General features: G+C 40.5%; 1 protein-coding gene across 12 annotated transcripts in view; it reads left to right on the forward strand.

The window, feature by feature from the left end:
• Positions 1-23039, forward strand: part of ABI3BP (ABI family member 3 binding protein) — a 746713-nt gene that overhangs the window by 558322 nt on the left and 165352 nt on the right. For 5 of the 12 annotated variants that reach the window (XM_069757702.1, XM_069757705.1, XM_069757706.1 and 2 more), the window contains 5 exons: positions 7969-8040; positions 10605-10679; positions 20108-20176; positions 20280-20354; positions 20947-21009. In XM_069757702.1, the coding sequence (XP_069613803.1) occupies positions 7969-8040; positions 10605-10679; positions 20108-20176; positions 20280-20354; positions 20947-21009 (354 nt within the window). The remainder of the gene's footprint in view (positions 1-7968; positions 8041-10604; positions 10680-20107; positions 20177-20279; positions 20355-20946; positions 21010-23039) is intronic. The other 7 variants (XM_069757707.1, XM_069757711.1, XM_069757713.1 and 4 more) reach the window with 3 other exon arrangements.

The raw sequence follows: 23039 nt of genomic DNA on the forward strand, positions 1-23039 counted from the left end.
TTTTTACACTTTTTAGTGCGTCTGCCACTTGGGTTTTAATTAAGTCTTTTAATTCAGATGTGAAAATCGGCGTCTCCTCATTAATGGTGTTCCTAATACATGACGCACAGAGTTTTTTAACCCATGAATCTGGCAAATCTGCTGAACAAAGCGGGCACACTTTATGTTTACTTTTCCCTTGGCATTTCTTTCCCTAGGAAACAATAGCCCCTATTAGAATATACACTTTCACGGAGGTCACTTACCCTCCTAATGTGAGGAAGATACCGGTTGTGGCTTTGAGGATGCCTCCTCCACTTGAACCACCGTCTCCCTCCTGGATCCACCAGAGCCTCTGCTGCGCTGGGATCCTGAGCTGCTGCGCTGCGTAGGTTTCCGTGACGAATGGCGCTCCTTCGGGTTCTTAGTCACAGGGGCCTGTGAAATTTCTTCCACCGACTGCTCTATTCCACTCATGGTGGTGTCTTTTGAGCAGCGGTATGCCCCTTCTCTTCCTGCTATATACCAACAGTGCGGCGCAAGGCGACTTCCGGATTACCCAGAGGTCCCCTGCGCCGCCCCGGAAGTGACCCCCGCGCCTGCGCAGTAAGTCACGCCAGCCTCGCGCGCGCTCCATTAGCCGCCGGCTTCACAGAAGGGACGGAGGGATCCCCGCAGCCGCCGCTGCCCATACCAGAGCCTCCTGTTGGTGACCGGCGCCACCCCCTTCTCTGAGCTCCGTCAGACCGGCGGTTTCCCAGGTAACCGCCGCTACCTATTACCGGCTGATTTGTAGGAAAGGAGAAGGAGCAGACTTGTTCCTCTTCACTGCTTCTTCTCCACACATACCGACAGGGCCCGCCGACCCCGGAATGTGTCCTCAGGGAGGATATCCACCCGGAACCGCGGCAGGGCCCCCCGCTGCCTGAATTCGGTCCGATGGTCCCTGGAATCCCGCGACGAACGGTGAGCTGTGGGTTCCCCGTCAGGGACAGGAAACCGAACTGAGGTGGAGGAGAGGTCCCGCCTTTTTAACCTGTGGGTTTCCTGTCCCTGAGGGCGGATCCCTCTCTCTCGTTAGTGCCGTCATGGGGTAAGAGAAAATCGGAATAAAAAGCGATCAAAAAATGTCACGTGCCTGAACATGTTAGCAATAAAAACGTCAACTCGTCCCGCAAAAAACAAGACCTCACATGACTCTGTGGACCAAAATATGGAAAAATTATAGCTCTCAAAATGTGGTAACGCAAAAAATATTTTTTGCAATAAAAAGCGTCTTTCAGTGTGTGACGGCTGCCAATCATAAAAATCCGCTAAAAAACTCGCTATAAAAGTAAATCAAACCCCCCTTCATCACCCCGTTAGTTAGGGAAAAATTAAAAAAATGTATTTATTTTCATTTTCCCATTAGGGTTAGGGTTAGGGTTAGGGCTAGGGTTAGGGCTAGGGTTAGGTCTAGGGTTAGGGCTAGGGTTAGGGTTAGGGTTAGGGCTAGGGTTAGGGCTAGGGTTAGGGTTAGGGCTAGGGTTAGGGTTAGGGCTAGGGTTAGGGATAGGGTTAGGGCTAGGGTTAGGGTTGGGGCTACAGTTAGGGTTGGGGCTAAAGTTAGGGTTAGGGTTTAGATTACATTTACAGTTGGGAATAGGGTTGGGATTAGTGTTAGGGGTGTGTCAGAGTTAGAGGTGTGGTTAGGGTTACCGTTGGAATTAGGGTTAGGGGTGTAATTGGATTAGGGTTTCAGTTATAATTGGGGGGTTTCCACTGTTTAGGCACATCAGGGGCTCTCCAAACATGACATGGCGTCCGATCTCAATTCCAGCCAATTCTGCATTGAAAAAGAAAAATAGTGCTCCTTCCCTTCCGAGCTCTACCGTGTGCCCAAACAGGGGTTTACCCCAACATATGGGATATCAGCGTACTCAGGACAAATAGGACAGCAACTTTTGGGGTCCAATTTCTCCTGTTACCCTTGGAAAAATACAAAACTGGGGGCTAAAAAATTATTTTTGTGGGAAAAAAAAAAGATTTTTTATTTTCACGGCTCTGCGTTATAAACTGTAGTGAAACACTTGGGGGTTCAAAGTTCTCACAACACATCTAGATGAGTTCCCTGGGGGTCTAGTTTCCAATATGGGGTCACTTGTGGGGGTTTCTACTGTTTAGGTACATTAGGGGCTGTGCAAACGCAATGTGACGCCTGCAGACTATTCCATCTAAGTCTGCATTCCAAATGGCACTCCTTCCCTTCCGAGCCCTCCCATGCGCCCAAACGGTGGTTCCCCCCACATATGGGGTATCAGCGTACTCAGGACAAATTGGACAACAACTTTTGGGGTCGAATTTCTCCTCTTACCCTCGGGAAAATACAAAACTAGGGGCTAAAAAATAATTTTTGAGGGAAAGTTTTTTTTTTTTTTTTCACGGCTCTGCGTTACAAACTGTAGTGAAACACTTGGGGGTTCAAAGCTCTAACAACACATCTAGATGAGTTCCTTAGGGTGTCTAGTTTCCCAAATGGTGTCACTTGTGGGGTGTTTCTATTGTTTAGGTACATTAGGGGCTCTGCAAACGCAAAGTGACACCTGCAGACCATTCCTTCTAAGTCTGCCTTCCAAATGGAGCTCCTTCCCTTCCGAGCCCTCCCATGCGCCCAAACAGTGGTTCCCCTCCACTTATGGGGTATCAGCGCACTCAGGACAAATTGTACAACAACTTTTGGGGTCCAATTTCTTCTCTTACCCTTGGGAAAATAAAACATTGGGGGCGAAAAGATAATTTTTGTGAAAAAATATTTTTTATTTTTACGGTTCTGCATTATAAACTTCTGTGAAGCACTTGGTGGGTCAAAATGCTCACCACACCTCTAGATAAGTTCCTTAGGGGGTCTACTTTCCAAAATGGTGTCACTTGTGGGGGGTTTCAATGTTTAGGCACATCAGTGGCTCTCCAAACGCAACATGGCGTCCCATCTCAATTCCTGCCAATTTTGCATTGAAAAGTCAAACGGCACTCCTTCCCTTCCGAGCTCTCCCATGCGCCCAAACAGTGGTTTACCCCCACATATGGGGTATCAGCGTACTCAGGACAAATTGTACAACAACTTTTGGGGTCCAATTTCTTCTCTTACCCTTGGGAAAATAAAAAATTGGGGCGAAAAGATAATTTTTGTGAAAAAGTATGATTTTTTATTTTTACGGTTCTGCATTATAAACTTCTGTGAAGCACTTGGTGGGTCAAAGTGCTCACCACACCTCTAGATAAGTTCCTTAGGGGGTCTATTTTCCAAAATGGTGTCACTTGTGGGGGGTTTCAATGTTTAGGCACATCAGGGGCTCTCCAAACGCAACATGGTGTCCCATCTCGATTCCAGTCAATTTTGCATTGAAAAGTCAAACGGCGCTCCTTCGCTTCCGAGCTCTGTCATGCGCCCAAACAGTGGTTTACCCCCACATATTGGGTATCGGTGTACTCAGGACAAATTGTACAACAAATTTTGGAGTCCATTTTCTCCTGTTATCCTTAATAAAATAAAACAAATTGGAGCTGAAGTAAATTTTTTGTGAAAAAAAAGTTAAATGTTCATTTTTATTTAAACATTCAAAAAATTCCTGTGAAGCACCAGAAGGGTTAATAAACTTCTTGAATATGGTTTTGAGCACCATGAGGTGTGTAGTTTTTAGAATGGTGTCACACTTGGGTATTTTCTATCATATAGACCCCTCAAAATGACTTCAAATGAGATGTGGTCCCTAAAAAAAAATGGTGTTGTAAAAATGAGAAATTGCTGGTCAACTTCTAACCCTTATAACTCCCTAACAAAAAAAAAATTTGGTTCCAAAATTGTGCTGATGTAAAGTAGACATGTGAGATATGTTACTTATTAAGTATTTTGTGTGACATCTCTCTGTGATTTAATTGCATAAAAATTCAAAGTTGGAAAATTGCAAAATTTTCATAATTTTCACCAAATTTCCATTTTTTTCACAAATAAACGCAGGTACTATCAAAGAATTTTTACCACTGTCATGAAGTACAATATGTCACGAGAAAACATTGTCAGAATCACTGGGATCTGTTGAAGCGTTCCAGAGTTATAACCTCATAAATGGACAGTGGTCAGAATTGTAAAAATTGGCCCGGTCATTAACGCGCAAACCACCCTTGGGGGTAAAGGGGTTAATACAAAGTACAAAGTCTAAGCATTTTTTTCTTTCTTTAGCTGCTTTGCTACTTATTAGTTCCAAAGTCTCACATTCTGCAAAATGGAGCAATAATTGCACCAAAATACTGGATTACTCAAAAATAGGTGGGGATTAGAGAGAGATTACGCCAAATTTTGTGGCTTTTTAAAAAATTGAAATGAATGAATCAGTCAAAAACATCTTGAATCACTAAACTCCACCAACAAAGTGAAAACTAATAAAAAGAGGCGAACACATATAAAAAAGACACAAATAGAATAATGAGTTGGGTGCAAAGAAAAAAGTGCAAAACACATAAAACTAGACAAAAAAACAGGTGCAAAGGCAATGATAAATCGGGGTCCTAGTCTACAAACTTTAGGGAGTTGTCCAGTGAAAAGATGTGATCACCTATCAGCTTCTGAATGTAAAATTTACGTATATACTTGTGACTTTCAGCATTATTTTTTTTGCTGAAAACGCCTCCCTCGGCTTACACATGAGTCAATTGTCCAGAACGCTGGTGGGGGAGGGGGAGCGGCGTAGCAGAGGCAGGAGCCGGCGGCTGTGGCACAGTGACAGCTGCAGCTGCAGCCACCGGCTAACAGAAGACATCATACTCACCCCCTGTCACTGCATCTCCATCTCTGCATCTCCGTTGTCCCAGCGCTGGCGGCTCTCCTCTCCTGTGCTGAGCTGTCATGTGGTACCGCTCATTAAGGTAATGAATATGGACGCCTCTCCACTCCCATAGGCGTGGAGCGTATATTCATTACCCTAATGAGCGGTACCACGTGACCACTGAAGAGAGGAGAGAAGAATCACCGGCGCCAGGACAACGGAGATGCAGGGACAGAGATGCAGGTGCGAGGAGGGTGAGTATGACAGGGAGGGGGGACAATGTGAGCCATGCATACAACCAGGGAAAGGGGGGGCGAGCCATGCGGGATGGGGGAGCCGAGCCATGCAGATGGGGGAGCAGAGCCATACATACAACAGGGGAGCCACATACCAGGACAGGACGAGGAGAGCCACATACCAGGACAGGACAGTGGGAGCCACATACCAGGACAGAGGGAGCCACATACCAGTACAGGACAGTGGGAGCCACATACCAGGACAGGGGGAGCCGCATACCAGGACAGGACAGTGGGAGCCACATACCAGGACAGTGGGAACCACATACCAGGACGGGACAGTGGGAGCCACATACCAGGACAGGGGGAGCCACATACCAGGACAGGACAGGGGGAGCCATGCATAGCAGGACAGGAATGGGGGGACAATGCATACCCGGCTTCTACTCGAGTCAATAAGCTTACCCAGTTTTCCATGGCATAAGTAGGTGCCTCGGCTTGTACTTGGGTCGGCTTATATTCGAGTATATACGGTAATACTAATGTTTATAGTCAGAAATCTTGCAAAGTGTGTGGAGAACGGATTTGACATATAAAGCTGGGCTTTAGAATTTTTGCTAATTCTCATTTTTATGAAAGGGTATTTCCCTTTTTGCATCTCTGTTTTTTGCTCCCCTTCTTCCCAGAGCCATAACTTTTTTATTTTTCTGTCAATATGGCCATGTGAGAGCTTGCTTTTTGTGGGACGAGTTGTACTCTTCAATAACATGATTGGTTTTACGAAATAGTGTACTAAAAATCAGAAAAAAAATTCAAAGTGCGCTTTTTTTGTAAAAAAGTGCAATTCTGCAATTTTTTTTTTCTTACCATGTTCACTAAATGTTAAAACTGACCTGCCATTATGATTCTCCAGGTAATTAAAAATTTGTAGATGCCAAACAGGTATAGGTTCTTTTTTATTTAAGCGGTGAAAAGAAAATCCAAAGTTTGTAAAATAAAGTTGACATTTTCCATGACCTGTAGCGTCTCAATTTTTCAGGATCTGAGACTGTGTGAGAGCTTATTTTTTGTGTGCTGGGCTGATGTGTTTATTGACACCATTTATGATGTTTTGATCGCCCCGTTATTGCATTTTAATGCAATGTTGAGGCGACCAAACAAATATAATTCTGGTGTTTTGATTTTTTACGCCGTTTACTGATTGAATATGTATATTTCTTATTTTTTTATTGTTTTATTTTGAATTAGATGAATGGGGGGTGATTTAAACTTTTATTTATTTTTTTAATAATTTTAAAACCAATTTTTGTTAATTTTTATTTGCTTCACTAATCTCCATGGGAGACTAGAAGCTGCGATCATTCGATCGCTTGGGCTACACACAGCAGGGCAGCGCTCATAGCTATCCAGCAATGACAACCATAGGCTCTCCGGGTTTCCTGGAGAGCCCGGGTTGTTATGCCAACCCATCGGCATCCCATGATCATATGACATGGGCGCCAATGGGCGTGGTTTGCGATACGCTTACGGCGCATGCATGTTAAATGCCACTGTCAGAGACTGACCGCTCCATTTAACATGTTAACAGTGGATCACAATTCCACCCGCAGCTGTTAGGGGCACATAACCGCTGACCAGATCAGCCGTCATGTCCCGGAATAGGTGCAGGCTCATTGCCAGAGCCCGCATCAAACTGGGGGAGGCAACCTATGATGGACACTGCATGTCATTAGGTGCTAAGGGGTTAAATGCCATTATTTTATTTAGGGTTCATATAGGGTTTCAGTTGTTTCTAAGCCATTGTGTGTCCATCTGCAGTGTTCACTAGTGATTCTATGCTCAACATGTCTGCAGTATCTGACTAAGTAAATAAGGCAGCACACTCTAGCGCTAAAACATGCAAACATGAAACACGAAAATTGAACTGCATTACTGCACTAGAAATATGAAAAATGAGAGCGTTAATTTTATGTGTACCTGGTAGCCACTTTACGGCATCTCTCTTATACCAGGTCCTACACTTGTCTTTCCTCGCTGAGAATAAACGTCTCCATCTGAATGGGTACATGTGAAACCTCTTCTTAGACTAAAATTCTCTCTCTCTGTGGAGGGGTAATGGACCTGCTGCGATTAAAACACCTGTGGCTAGGAGGCGGAGTGCACGATCAGAAGGCTAAAGAATACATTTCAAAAACCTGACCGCCACATCCAAACATAGACTAAGTGTGAACAGGTGCTGAACCTAAAGTTGCCAACTCGTATATAGTTAAGTAAATAAGGCAGCACACTGTAGCGCTAAAACCTGCAAACATGAAACACGAAAATTGAACTGCATGTTTTAGCGCTACAGTGTGCTGCCTTATTTACTTAACTATATATGAGTTGGCGACTTTAGGTTCAGCACCTGTTCACAATTAGTCTATGTTTGGATGTGACGGTCAGGTTTTTGAAATGCAGTATCTGACTGACACACGCACACTTTGAATCAGGTTTACTTGGCTATTGGAAGTGATGAGTTTTTCATTATGCATAATAGTCAAGGACTTATAGACAGCATTTGCTGAGTTACGGTACAGGTCAGCTGATGTTAAGCAAAAGTTTGGAAAACTAAGATACATATTCAATGCAGTTATCTTTTTATTTTAAAATGTACTTGAAGTCTATTTTCCAGTAATATAAAATATATATAAGCCTATTTATGCATGGATGATCCATAGCATTTTGTGGCCACTAGCTCATTAGATGTAAATCCGATATTGTATATGTGGTCAATATGTTTCAGTCCTACATTGTGGTACATTTTGCATTTTACGGAAAAAGACTAGAAAAGATCTTCAGTGTATCTATTGTTTGAATGGAAAAAATGCATTATGTGTTTTTTAGTATATATAATATTTTTTGTGCCCATGCAGAGAATATTCTATTAATGCTCTTTTTTAATATTTCTGCAGCTATTACAAGCCAAACTTTCAAACAAAAACAAAGTACCCTCCCTTCCCCCGCTCGTACAAAAATAAAAACGGGTAATGTTTTTCTAGGACACTATTCATTGCATTGTCATTGCATATTGGCATTACATGTCATATCTTTTGCTAGCAAATCTCTCTGCTTAGAAGCATGCAGTCCATCTATTGTCCTACCAATCATTACCTTTATCTGCCACATAAACTGCCACATTGCGTTACCTAGGAAGAAAACCAGTCCATTGCACAGTCCATTACACTATCTATTTAATCTACAGTCCAGCACACAATACAATTCAGTGTCTTGTCCAGTACACAGTCCAGTACACACTACATTGATTTGACCTATACAGTCCACCACACGTTATAGTCCTTCATAGTCCTGCATAAAATCCATCCATAACACAAACCGGTCTGTTGCCTTGTCTTTAATGGACCTTCAATCCTATGTAGCACACAGCCCATTACTGCTGCCACGCAACTTTTTCTATGGCAATCACTGTATGGCCTTCGCTAGCTGTATCTTTATAAGAATTAGGTATTTTTCTATGTCATCTAATTGCAATTTTCTTCCAACAATAGTGGAGTAGGCAATTGTATATTGGTGTATTTTAGATGAATACTTATATATGAGAAAAATATTGCTTCTTTTGCTTCCACATATTATATTTTTGAGGCAGAAATATCAAACTTAGTTTTCCATTCAGCAGTTGTCAAGAGATTTGTAACCCCTGAGATGCCACTGTAAATAGGCATATAAGATAGCCGAATGTCTAAGGCTCACCATACATAGTAGATGGCTGTTGGCCAAATGATGTATGGCCAGTTGTTTGTTATTCATCTATCTCGGCTGACTCTCCCATACACAAGAACACTGGTTCGGCTGAGCGCTCCTTTGTTTTCTTTGAGAAAGCTGTCAACTGATAAGTGTTCCAACCAATTATCTCAGGGAGGGGCAGTCCAAAATTGGAGATGTCCAATCCACATCTATCTTGATCATCCGTAGGCCAGTGCCCCCATACACAGTAGACCGTCTATCAATGCGTTCAGCTGACATTAGTCTAATGAGAGTGGGCATCTGAACTATGACTTCCAGGACTATGTCTATTAAGTGTGACCTCAGAAGTTGTCTGGCTGTTTACTTCTGACAGGCTGTAAGGCTTTGGTATGCTAAAGTATGCTATAGCATTATATCAGCAAGTAGTAGGTCACATTGTAATATACCCTAGTAGGACTAAATAAATAGGCAAATATAAGTTAAAAAGCTGATTTCCAAACGAAAAAAATGTGCACAGTATAAAAATGAAGGGCCCGATTCAATGTGTTTTCATCTTTTTTCTGCAATCGAGCACTGTAAATTGTTTGGGAAACTCGGAGTTGCATAAAAATTTGCACCTTTCCCTATTTTTATACCAGTCCTGTGCAGCTCCATCAAAGTGGGTGGAACTTGAGTGGGACAGGGCGGGATAAGGTTTACCTGAAAAATTGCTCAAAATTTACACCAATTTAGTTGCGTAAATTACTCAAGAAGTGTTTTCTGGTTCCTGACTAAAGTAAAAATTTGCAGCAGTTGTAAGATGCGTCTCTCAAAAAATTAGGCAAATCTTACTCCAGCGGTACCTTCATTAAGGCTAGCTTGCAAAACGCCAGCCTAAATGAATTGGGTTATAAATGTTCACAAATGAAAAATACTAGAAGTTCTACTCTTATCTCTACCCAGCTGCAGGGAAAACTAAGTGGTGGAACTGTCTTCTATTTTTGGTGGATTTTATAGCTTTTTTTCATCCCCTTCACAAGAGTTATTCAACAAGTTATATGTAACTCAAAAATACGGTAATACATTGAAAAATACAACTCATCATGCTAAAAGCTAGCCATTATATGTTGACAAAAAATTGAAAAATAAAAGTTAAAGTCTCTTACGGAGAAAGAAAAAACTTCTGGCAAGCTGCAATACCAAAATATCTATTACTTAAGGGGGTTAAAGTGTAACTATCACTTTGTAAAAGTTTTTATAAGTTATAGACGCTGTATAGTTTTGCTGATTTTGGTGGTCTGGGATCCCCACCAATTGGTCAAAACTATTCAGTAGTAAGTCTATGGGTCCCTAAACCACTATTTTATGCTGAATGTACGGACATATAGACTGACACAGGAGCTGTGCAATTCAGAGCAGTGTTTTGACCGACAATGTGGAGGGTAGGGTCCCCACCGATCAACACTATTGAGCTCTTGCAATATGTAAAAATATTTACAAAATGATAGTTACACTTTTATTACTTGAAATATTTTTATTGGGTTTTAACAACAAACAACATTGATGTAAAAAAGGAATTTTGTTCAATATTAACTATAAAAAAAGTAGACAGTTGTCAATATTAAACTTTAAATAGATGTGAATAAATGATTAAAACATGAAGGAAAGTGAAATTCACAAACATTGCTGTCCCTAAGGCCCCTCAATATTATGGCATTCATGAAAGATATTTTGAAAGTTTCTGCATACTAGTGATGCATCTGCCTCAAAAGATGCTAATTTTGCTTTTCACTATATCTAAAAGTGCATGCGCCCTGCTACTGTATATTGAATACATTAATTTTCACTTTTGGAATTTCTCTTTCAGTATTCCCTGGAAGGCAGCATATTTCAACAACACAGGACAGTAATATTAAGCCTGCAGATCCATATTCTATACTTGGTATAACCCCTTTAACAAAACATTTTATGAAGTCTATTTATTTAAAACAGTGTGCTCAGCTTATTTCTTCAAGAGCGCAGTGCTCCTCTGCCTTCTAGCTTCTTGCTTCCGTGGGTGGGTAATCATTCCATTCTTAAGTATGGGGAAGATTATTATTAAGAGGTAAACTGCGAAGTTCTTTTTCTTATATTTTAAGATGACACAACCGATTTAAATCTATTTACATACTTTTAGGAAATGGTTTTTTTTTCTCATTTGCTATATTGCAATATTTTTAGTTATGTCCAATACATCAGCAACTTCAAGACTCAGAAAAGATTCTTCTTCTTTTATCATACTTACTTGCCTTTAGCCATTTAACCTCCAGTTGGACAAATATAGTTATTAAGTACATATATATACCGTATGTTTCGGACTATAAGATGCACCGGACTATAAGACACACCCATGTTTTAGAGGTGGAAAATAGGGAAAAAATATTTGAAGCAAAAAAGGTGGTAAATAGTGTTGAGCGATACTTTCCGATATTTGAAAGTATCGGTATCGGATGGTATCGGCCGATACCGGCAAAATATCGGATCTCGCCGATACCGATACCCGATACCAATACAAGTCAATGGGTCACAAATATCGGAATGTATCCTGCATGGTTCCCAGGGTCTGAAGGAGAGGAAACTCTCCTTCAGGCCCTGGGATCCATATTAATGTAAAAAATAAAGAATAAATATAAAATATATGGCTATACTCACCCCTCCGGCGAACCCTGGCTGTCATTGCTGCAAGCGTCCGCCTCCGTTCCTGAGTATTGCAGAGAGTGAAGGACCTTCGATGACGTCGCGGTCAGATGACCGGTCACCTCACCGCTCACGTGACCGCTCACCTGACCGCGACGTCGTTGAAGGTCCTTCACTCACTACATTCTCAGGAACGGAGGCGGACACTTGCAGCGGTGACAGCCAGGGTTCGCCAGAGGGGTGAGTATAGCCATATTTTTTATTTTTATTCTTTATTTTTTACATTAATATGGATCCCAGGGCCTGAAGGAGAGTTTCCTCTCCTCCAGACCCTGGGAACCATACGCACCGCACACTCCGATTCCGATTTCCGATATCACAAAAATATCGGAACTCGGTATCGGAATTCCAATACAGCAAATATCGGCTGATACCCGATACTTGCAGTATCGGAAGGCTCAACACTAGTGGTAAAATATTTAATAACATAAACATACTATTATATGTGTTGTTGTTATTATATATAATAGTATGTTATGATGTTGGAATCTGCGGGTAGAAGATGGAGCTGCGGGACCAGTGTGGTGTCTGTAAAGTACTGTATGAAGATGCTGGAGGGTGAGTATAAGAATGGGGGCACAAGGCTTATATTTAAAGCACCACTCCAGCACTGAAAAATAACACTGGAGTGCTGCTTTGAGATCCCATTGGGAGAACTAGAACTCCCAGAATGTCCTGCAGAACCTATGGCATGCTGGGATTATAGTTCACCACAGAAATGGCAGAGTGCTTTATTGTGTGTTGTAGTCACTAACCTTTTAATTGTGGCAGCCAGCCACACTGTGGTGAGGTAAAATGCTGGAGCATCCCATCCCATGACACCACAGAGCGCTCCCTCTTGTTGCCTCTCCACAGCACAGGAGTAAGCTTGCAGATTGTAGTGTGGTGGCTGCAGGACCTGTGATGACATCAGAAGAGGGAGGGCTCTGTGCTGCCATGTGATGCTCCAGCCCACCCTCTTCATGACATCACACAGGTCCTTGTGCTGGAGCACTCAGCACCCAGCACAGCCCTGGCAGGCAGGTATGCAGCGATCTTGTCCCCTCTAGCCCCTGCTGCTGCCTCCACCAGACACACAGATATCCCCAGCTGCTGCAGGAATCCAGCACTGGGGAAACCATGTGTGTCCCTGTGAAGGAGTATTCATTTGCTGCTCCCCACTCACAGCTCAGCTGACAGGTGGGTGGGGAAGCAGCTAATGAATATTCACTGCACTTTAATGATCGGGACCATGTGGTTTCCCCAGCACTGATTCCTGAAGCCCAGCAGAGACATTTTTCTGCCTCCTGCCTCCCAGTGCAATCCCACTTGCTGCTGCCCCCTCCTCACGTTACATCCCTAACATAAGACGCACCCACACTTTCCTCTCAAATTTGGAGGAAAAAAAGTGTATCTTATGGTCAGAAAAATACGGTATATAGCTCTAGCAAAAATTAGGAGACCACTGCAAAATTTTCAGTTTGTCTGATTTTTCTCTTTATAGGTATATTTTTGAGCAAAATGTAAATTGTTCTTTTATTCTATAAACTACTGACAACATGTCTCTGAATTTCCAAGCAATAAATTTTGTATTTATTTTCTGAAAATGAGAAATTGTCAAAATCACAAATAATGCAAAAAAAAAGTTTATAATCATTTAGTAATCATTTAATAATCATGATTTGTAATTACAGCTTTCATGCGTCTTGGCGTGCTTTCCACCAGTCTTTCACACTGCTTCTGGGTGACCTTATGCCACTCCTGGTACAAAAATGGAAGCAGTCCTTCTTTGTTTGATGGCTTGTGACTATCCATCTTCCTCTTGATTACATTCTAGAGGTTTTCAAATGGGGTTCAGATCTGGAGATTAGGCTGGCCATGATAGGAATTTGATGTGGTGGTCCTTCATCCACACCTTGATTGACCTAGCTGTGTGGCATGGCGCATTGTCCTGCTGGATAAACCAGTCCTCAGAGTTGGGGAACATTGCCTGAGCAGAAGGAATCAACTGTTTTTCCAGGATAACCTTGTATGAGGCTTGATTCATACGTCCTTCGCAAAGATTAACCTGCCCAATTCCAAGCTTGCTGAAGCATCCCCAGATCATAAACTTGTTTTGTTTGTTTTTTTGCATTATTTGAGGTCCGCAAGCAATGCATTTTTTGTTGTTCTGACCATTTTTCATTTTCAGAAAATAAATACAAAATGCAGTGCTTGGAACTTCGGAGACATTTTGTTAGTAGTTTATAGAATAAAAGAACAATTTACATTTTACTCAAAAAAATACATATAAAGAGAGAAATAAGACAAACTGAAAATTTTGCAGTGGTCCCTTTAATATTTTGCCAGCACTATATATGTATATATATATATATATATATATATATATATATATATATATACATATATATATATATATATATATATATATACACTGTATCTCCAGTGTGAACTGCGCCATTTAACGTGAAATAATATGGTTGGTAAATTCTTCATTTTCTTATGAAGTACACAATGCATAATAATTCACATTGTACAATGCATATGGTATTGTGGCCATCATATATTGAAAGCTTATTCACAAACACCATACATATTTGTAGGTGAAAAAGAGGCATAAGCAGATATAAAATCATATACACTTTATTTAAGATAAAAAATAAAAAAACAAGACAAGGACACTCATAAAATACTGATAGCCAACAGGACAGAGTATTTAAGCTTTTAAATTATATAAAGCCACAAAACACACCCTATTTACCTATACAGGATATTAATGGTAAGGACATACTTGAATATCGAAGAAAAGTCTAGTAAATCTTCTTGGAAAAACATACAGATATTATTAGTATATAGGCTATCACAGCCCCATCAATCTCTAAACTGCATGCTTTAATCTAGAAAAGTGTCCTGTGCAAAAGATATAGCAGAGCCGCCTAACACAGCCTGCATAGCCGGCAGATAAAACACTTGCCAGTAGCCACTATAATACATAGTTCTAATTAGCAGTACCATGAGACAAATATCTCTTAACGGCTATATCCTACCCGGCTCTGATCACTATTACAACCTGCATAAATGGCACACAAAACCATTAATATTGGCTATATCATACTGGGCTAACGTCCTATGCAACTTACATATATTATGCTTCCTGTCCTGTCCGCACACCAGTAGCCCCGACAGCGCCGTTTCGCCTACGTGGCTTCCTCAACATGGGGGTCTGCATGTACGCTGCATCTCCTGCTCTCTATATACTGCCGTCCACAGCTGATTTTGATGTCGGCGTACCCGACTTGCATCTGCGCATGCGCCAATGACGAACTTCCCCTATCGTGAACCGTGACCTCATTTCCTCCGCGCCTGGAACGCAGAGCGTGTCACGCTCTGCGTCGCCTAATGTGAGCGGAGCAAGAAGTCACAGGGGCATTCCCAAAGGCGCATGCGTCAACCGGACGCCGAAATCTTTGTATTTTATAATAGAACAACTAAAATCTATGAGACGTGGACTACAACCATTAAAACTTCATAGATTAATCCCTAGTGCTACATGATAAAAGTGCTAGCATATAGTACTCTAACAAATACATAATGATTACTTAATCAAACATTATAAATATACAAAAATGAATACACAAGATATTCATAATAAATACATAAGTGAAAATAAATAAATACTCTGATACACAATTATATAAGGTGCATTAAGTGATATATAAACACTAATCCCCCACTCCTAAATATACATTATCTTTTACAAAACAATATATATAAGAGACCAGGTCCCATTACACGTAAATATCCATAGACTGACTTAACAATATTAACTTTATCAATTTTATTAATACCCATTAATACAGGAATAATTCACAAAGTGATAATACGGAAAGATATTGTTTCCAATAATTCTTCACATCTACGTATTCTTCAAAATGCAGAGGATATCTTGTATTATGTGAGGAACATCTCCTACATACGGATACTCCTATAACTAGGGATAAAAAAACAACAATGGTAAATAACAAGACAAACACCATACATACGCAAACAATTAAAAACAGGAAAAACGTGGAAGACTAATATAATATTGAGTCTTACAAGTCTCAATACAATAGAGACCTCTATTCACAAAAATGCGTTGAACCCTAAACTTTCATTAAGGCCTTTTGGGGCCATAGTCCCTAGTAAGTAGATCCACCTACTTTCTTTTTGAGCTAATGTCCTTCCGAGATTACCCCCTCTGGGGCCCAGGCACACCTGGTCAATTGCCTGGATCTTAAGTCCTGTAGGATCACAGTTGTGATACATTCTGAAATGCTTTGGTAAGGTTTTAAGAGAGCTGATATCCTCAATTGTTCCTGACTTTTCAATATCTCTAATATGTTCTCTTGTCCTCACTCTCAGTTCACGCATAGTTAACCCTATATAAATTTTATTGCAAGGACAACGGGCGTGATATATCACACCTTTCGATGTACATGTTAGCTCCTTCCAAATTTTATATACTCTTGATCCATCTGAGTTCTCAAAGGTGGTACTTCTTATATGATTTTTACAAGCTTTACATGAGGCACATGGAAAAAATCCCTTTACTTCTCCTTTATTACTTGCTATTGAAAGGCTTAAATGGGATCCCTACAGGACAATTTATGAGAATAAGGAGGATCTGCTCCACTGACGAAGATTTTTTTGAACAAGCAGGGGATCTTGCTTGTAGACTGCATGATCGAGGATACAGCAACAGGCAAATTAAGAAAGGATTTAAAAAGGCATCGAGGCTCCCCAGAGAAGAATTGCTGTATAATAATAATAATAAGAATGAGACAGAGATGACCAATCAGGTGAGATTTATCACAGAGTATAACAAACAATGGCCTGAACTGGTGTCAATCATGAGAAAACTTTGGGGGATATTACAGTCTGACCCAATATTAAAAAATGTTTTACCAAATTATCCACTGCTAACGCCAAAACGGTCAAGGAATTTGAATGATATATTGGTGCACAGTCATTATTCAAGCCTTTCAATAGCAAGTAATTAAGGAGAAGTAAAGGGATTTTTTCCATGTGCCTCATGTAAAGCTTGTAAAAATCATATAAGAAGTACCACCTTTGAGAACTCAGATGGATCAAGAGTATATAAAATTTGGAAGGAGCTAACATGTACATCGAAAGGTGTGATATATCACGCCCGTTGTCCTTGCAATAAAATTTATATAGGGTTAACTATGCGTGAACTGAGAGTGAGGACAAGAGAACATATTAGAGATATTGAAAAGTCAGGAACAATTGAGGATATCAGCTCTCTTAAAACCTTACCAAAGCATTTCAGAATGTATCACAACTGTGATCCTACAGGACTTAAGATCCAGGCAATTGACCAGGTGTGCCTGGGCCCCAGAGGGGGTAATCTCGGAAGGACATTAGCTCAAAAAGAAAGTAGGTGGATCTACTTACTAGGGACTATGGCCCCAAAAGGCCTTAATGAAAGTTTAGGGTTCAACGCATTTTTGTGAATAGAGGTCTCTATTGTATTGAGACTTGTAAGACTCAATATTATATTAGTCTTCCACGTTTTTCCTGTTTTTAATTGTTTGCGTATGTATGGTGTTTGTCTTGTTATTTACCATTGTTGTTTTTTTATCCCTAGTTATAGGAGTATCCGTATGTAGGAGATGTTCCTCACATAATACAAGATATCCTCTGCATTTTGAAGAATACGTAGATGTGAAGAATTATTGGAAACAATATCTTTCCGTATTATCACTTTGTGAATTATTCCTGTATTAATGGGTATTAATAAAATTGATAAAGTTAATATTGTTAAGTCAGTCTATGGATATTTACGTGTAATGGGACCTGGTCTCTTATATATATTGTTTTGTAAAAGATAATGTATATTTAGGAGTGGGGGATTAGTGTTTATATATCACTTAATGCACCTTATATAATTGTGTATCAGAGTATTTATTTATTTTCACTTATGTATTTATTATGAATATCTTGTGTATTCATTTTTGTATATTTATAATGTTTGATTAAGTAATCATTATGTATTTGTTAGAGTACTATATGCTAGCACTTTTATCATGTAGCACTAGGGATTAATCTATGAAGTTTTAATGGTTGTAGTCCACGTCTCATAGATTTTAGTTGTTCTATTATAAAATACAAAGATTTCGGCGTCCGGTTGACGCATGCGCCTTTGGGAATGCCCCTGTGACTTCTTGCTCCGCTCACATTAGGCGACGCAGAGCGTGACACGCTCTGCGTTCCAGGCGCAGAGGAAATGAGGTCACGGTTCACGATAGGGGAAGTTCGTCATTGGCGCATGCGCAGATGCAAGCCGGGTACGCCGACATCAAAATCAGCTGTGGACGGCAGTATATAGAGAGCAGGAGATGCAGCGTACATGCAGACCCCCATGTTGAGGAAGCCACGTAGGCGAAACGGCGCTGTCGGGGCTACTGGTGTGCGGACAGGACAGGAAGCATAATATATGTAAGTTGCATAGGACGTTAGCCCAGTATGATATAGCCAATATTAATGGTTTTGTGTGCCATTTATGCAGGTTGTAATAGTGATCAGAGCCGGGTAGGATATAGCCGTTAAGAGATATTTGTCTCATGGTACTGCTAATTAGAACTATGTATTATAGTGGCTACTGGCAAGTGTTTTATCTGCCGGCTATGCAGGCTGTGTTAGGCGGCTCTGCCATATCTTTTGCACAGGACACTTTTCTAGATTAAAGCATGCAGTTTAGAGATTGATGGGGCTGTGATAGCCTATATACTAATAATATCTGTATGTTTTTCCAAGAAGATTTACTAGACTTTTCTTCGATATTCAAGTATGTCCTTACCATTAATATCCTGTATAGGTAAATAGGGTGCGTTTTGTGGCTTTATATAATTTAAAAGCTTAAATACTCTGTCCTGTTGGCTATCAGTATTTTATGAGTGTCCTTGTCTTGTTTTTTTATTTTTTATCTTAAATAAAGTGTATATGATTTTATATCTGCTTATGCCTCTTTTTCACCTACAAATATGTATGGTGTTTGTGAATAAGTATTGGTTTTGGAGGTGGCTAGTCCACTAGTGGATTGTGGTTATGTATATATTGAAAGCTGACAGTTATAAAGATGGAGATGATTATTATCTAAGTGAGAACCAGATAGGGGAATTGAGAGTATTTAGTTGCTGTAAAGCTACTTAATAGCACTTTTTTGTTTTTCTGGTGATTGAACCAGGAACAATTATAGTTTTTATTATTTTATTTTCATACGCTACATGTGTGCACCTACGTTTTGAAGTTATGTAGTAAGTTATTCAGCCTCAATTAAAACATTATTGTAGAATGTTATTTTTATTTCTATAGATGTTTTTTATGCAATTTCTGTTTATTATCAAGTGATTGACTCCTGTTACTGACATAGCTGTCCTGTTAAGAGATAGCTACTATGTAAACTAATCAGCAATAACATAAAAACAACTTGCTTGATATTGTGTAGGCCCCCTTATGTTACCAAAACAGCTGTGCTCCACATGACCTTTGAAGATGTCGTTTGGTATATAGCAGCAACAGATTTTTTTAGTCACGAAGGTGAATTAGACTTTATATTCTAACACTGGAATCCCCTAACTGTAGCTTAGGAACCATATGTGGCTTACGGGCCCATGATATGTAGCTCTCGGCCATCTGCTACATTAGTGCATTAGCACTAGACCTAGCAAAGAAATATGAAGAGCAGGTCTGCAGTTGGTGACTTTGAGAGTAGAACTCACAGAAAAGCATATACTAACCTTGGGATTGTTGTGACAATTTAAGTGCTAAACTGGAGATAGGCTGATACTGTCAGATAAAGGAGGTGATTGAAGCTTGACATGATAGCGTGGTGGGAGTGCTTGATGGTAGAATACCCAATGGTGGAAAGGTGAACCTTTGGCTGTCATTATACTGATAATGCGCAATCTCGGTGCCACTACTGTGGGGGAGGCAGGAGCCAGATGTCACTATTTGGAGGCAGGGGTCTAGATGTGGCTTGGGACCCTCTCTCAGACTTGAATGTGGCTCTCAAGGTAAGGAAGGTTGGGGACTGCTGTTCTAGCAAATCCCACAGATGTTTGATCAGATGGGAATCTTTGAAGGCAAAGTCCTTGAATTTCCTGGGAACGTGTGTGTCAATGGGTTGAGTAGACAGCAGACTAGTATGTGCAGGTTATTTTAACGGAACCTAGAAATTGATTTCAATGTAAAACAGTTTTAGGCATCTGTAGATTTAGGAAACAAAGCACAATCTCTATTTCGAGGCATGTTTGTAATATATACGCGCCATTGATAATGTTTTAGTAGCATCAAAGAATCTGTAAGAGCTTTTCAAAGACTTGGATGCTTTTCAGAAATGGTGAACATGAGAAAATTATGATTGGTTTTGATTTCTTGCATTATTTGATGTATTTTTATTTTGTCAGCTTAAAGATTTAACATACCTTTCTTGAAGATCAGGACAGTGCCACACACAATGTTTCTTCCACAGGATAATTTCCTTCATGTTCCTGAGTCACCTATGTTTTATTTCTCTAACTTATAAGTTATTCCCATCTTTAGTTCAGCTGCGTGGAAGCTGAATGAGAATTGCTGTACTTTTTCTTCCAGTTCCAAATGAAACTGCATCATTTCACCCAAAACCTTTCCCTAGCACTGAAGCACCAAGTGATGAAGCTGGTAAAATCATTACCTCTTTTAATGAGCAATATTTGTGTTTCTATGACAAAATTCTTCCCTCTTCTAACAGCCTCCATTTCTTCTTGGTATTCATTTACCTCAGACAGCACACAGCCAAATTCTGAAATAAGCATAACCGAAGCGCCACACACGTATGAACAAGAAACATTTACTTTAGGTAATAATAATTCAACTATAAAGTAGACCCTTTTTGTTTTTTTGCTGGATTTGAAAAGGCTATGTAAGATAAGTTTGCATGTCAGTGCCTTCTTACACATTAAAATATTTGATAGTCTGTAAAACATCTTATTTGCTAAAAGATATAATAATAGTCTAAGATCTAAACATAAATGTAGTTCCCACTTCTGGGAGCTGACATCTTCCTTTAGAATGGTCAGATGGCCTCTGGAATAATGGAGCAGTGGTTATGCAGTGCTCTGCTGTTTTTAGCATTCCCATTGAAGTGAATGGAAGGTATCTCTTCATTTAGTCTTTGGCTGCATGCTTCAACTAGCTGCTGCCTCGTCAGGTAGGGTGGGAATCAAAGGACCATCGTTCCTTCTATTGTTGAGGTCCCAGAATTGAGAATCACATCTATCAAGCATTTCTTATATCTTCGCATTTTGTCCTAAATCTCACCTGCCAGCAAGTGACGTTTTGTAGCAAATTTCAGCAGTCTCCTAATATTATTTTAGGATTCAGTTGTTCATTTGAACTTCACACTTTATTACTCTAGTTATGATTGAAACACAAGGTGGTCTTTATTGCAGCTTCCAATGAAAAAAAAGTTGTTCAGAAGTTTTCATCAACTTCCAAGCCAAAGCCAACAACTGGTAAAATCAATTTCTTAATAAAATGCATGCAATCATTCTGTACTGATCTTTATCAGAACAAATAGTACAGACATAAATATGCTAGGGGGTAGACATTTGCTTAATGAACTGCTGCTGATCTCTTAAGTTGGCTGTTGTGACACATATAATTTATGCATTTTTTTACTTCTATTATCACATGCACTGACTTCATTGCTTTTTGTGAGATGTGAGAGGGTGACCAGAGTTATAAACACTATAACATAATTACTTTTTGTCTTAAATTGCACTACGTTATAAATTTCCACTACTTTCTAATCAAACTGAGAGATAAAGCAGTGAAAATAAACCAGCGAACTATATGCAGAATGTATTAAGTGAGTGGACATGGCAAAAAGTCCATGCGGTGTAGCTTTAACTAATATCTGCAAAGTACGTGTTGGCAGCAAGTGGAGGCATCATTTTGGCATCTTCTGCTGTTCTGTCCAGTAACACGCGGGCAGTAGGTGTTATTGTCTGCAGTGTCAAGGAACTACAATATAATGTACGGATGACTTAGGAACTTCATTTGGAAGAGTTAATATTTAAATGCCCTTGGAATTTAACCAACAGTGAGAACAAATGAGTCTTCTTTACAAGACATTTAGTTTTGTATAAAGCACATTTATCAATCAGGTTCTTTTCTAAAGTGGAGTGATGCAAAATAATTGCAAAAATAATAGAGCAGATTTAGTAAAGCTGCCTTATTCTTAGCTTAGAATGAGGCTAGATGTACTAGATTTATCCCAGTATCACATGCTGGATAATAAATTCAGTGTATCTTTAGACTGCATTGGCTAATTTCATACCACCTCTTAAATTGCCTATTTTAGACCATTTTCTTTATGCCAAAATATTAGAGCAATTAGGTGAATCTTACTTAATGCCCCCATGTCAAGTGAAACTCAAAAAGTGTCTAAAACACTAAATAAATTTTGGAAAAGAGTCGAAGCCGCGCTTGAGGGAATAGTGACGCTGAGGTAAATGGAGATAGTCTATGTGAACAAATACTAAAAATGCTTCTATGATAAAAGAGGAAAAAAAGGAAAAAAATCTACTTATATAAGCGCAGGGCCGCGCTTAGTAACCCGATGTTTACCCTGGTTACCAGCGTAGAAGTAAAAAAAACAAACACTACATACTTACCTACCGCTGTCTGTCCCCGGCGCTCAGCTTCTCTGCACTCCTCCTGCACTGGCTGTGAGGGTCGGTCAGCCGGAAAGCAGAGCGGTGACGTCACCGCTCTGCTTTCCGGCCGCTGTGCTCACAGTCAGTGCAGGAGGAGTGCAGAGAAGCAGAGCGCCGGGGACAGACAGCGGTAGGTAAGTATGTAGTGTTTGTTTTTTTACTTTTACGCTGGTAACCAGGGTAAACATCGGGTTACTAAGCGCGGCCCTGCGCTTAGTAACCCGATGTTTACCCTGGTTACCCGGGGACCTCGGGATCATTGGTCGCTGGAGAGCTGTCTGTGTGACAGCTCTCCAGCGACGCTGCAGCGATCGACATCGTTGTCGGTATCGCTGCAGCGTCGCTGAGTGTGAAGGTACCTTAAGAAACAACGACAGTAAAATAGAATTGTAAGTATGAATACTCTAAAATTGTATCTGAACACCTGTAGGGTGAAAACATGTAGCAGGTGCAGCACTAATGATAAACCCACATGATGGTAATGTGGCGCTATGCATCAAGATAGTAGATGCATAGGCATGGGACTCACCAAAGACAGGCAAAGCACTGATCGCGGAGAGCTGGAGAGTCTGCGGTGGCAGAAAAGAGGCGGGTGTCTGCGGACCACAGGTGGAGGTGCGCTGCGCAGAGCCAGAGAGACACCCTGCCGGTGGCGTCTCTGGATGCGTGCAGAGAGAAAAGATTGGGAAAGATGGCCGACAGAGGTATCTGGCGTGTGCCATCACAAAAAGGCTACAGAGCAATAGTGGGGCCAAAAAGTGCTACCAACGCGTTCCAAAGGAAAGAAGAAGGACGCCGTTCCTTTGAAACATGTTGGTAGTGCT

The sequence above is a fragment of the Ranitomeya imitator genome, chromosome 3, assembly GCF_032444005.1.
Source record: "Ranitomeya imitator isolate aRanImi1 chromosome 3, aRanImi1.pri, whole genome shotgun sequence".
NCBI classification, from domain to species: domain Eukaryota; kingdom Metazoa; phylum Chordata; class Amphibia; order Anura; family Dendrobatidae; genus Ranitomeya; species Ranitomeya imitator.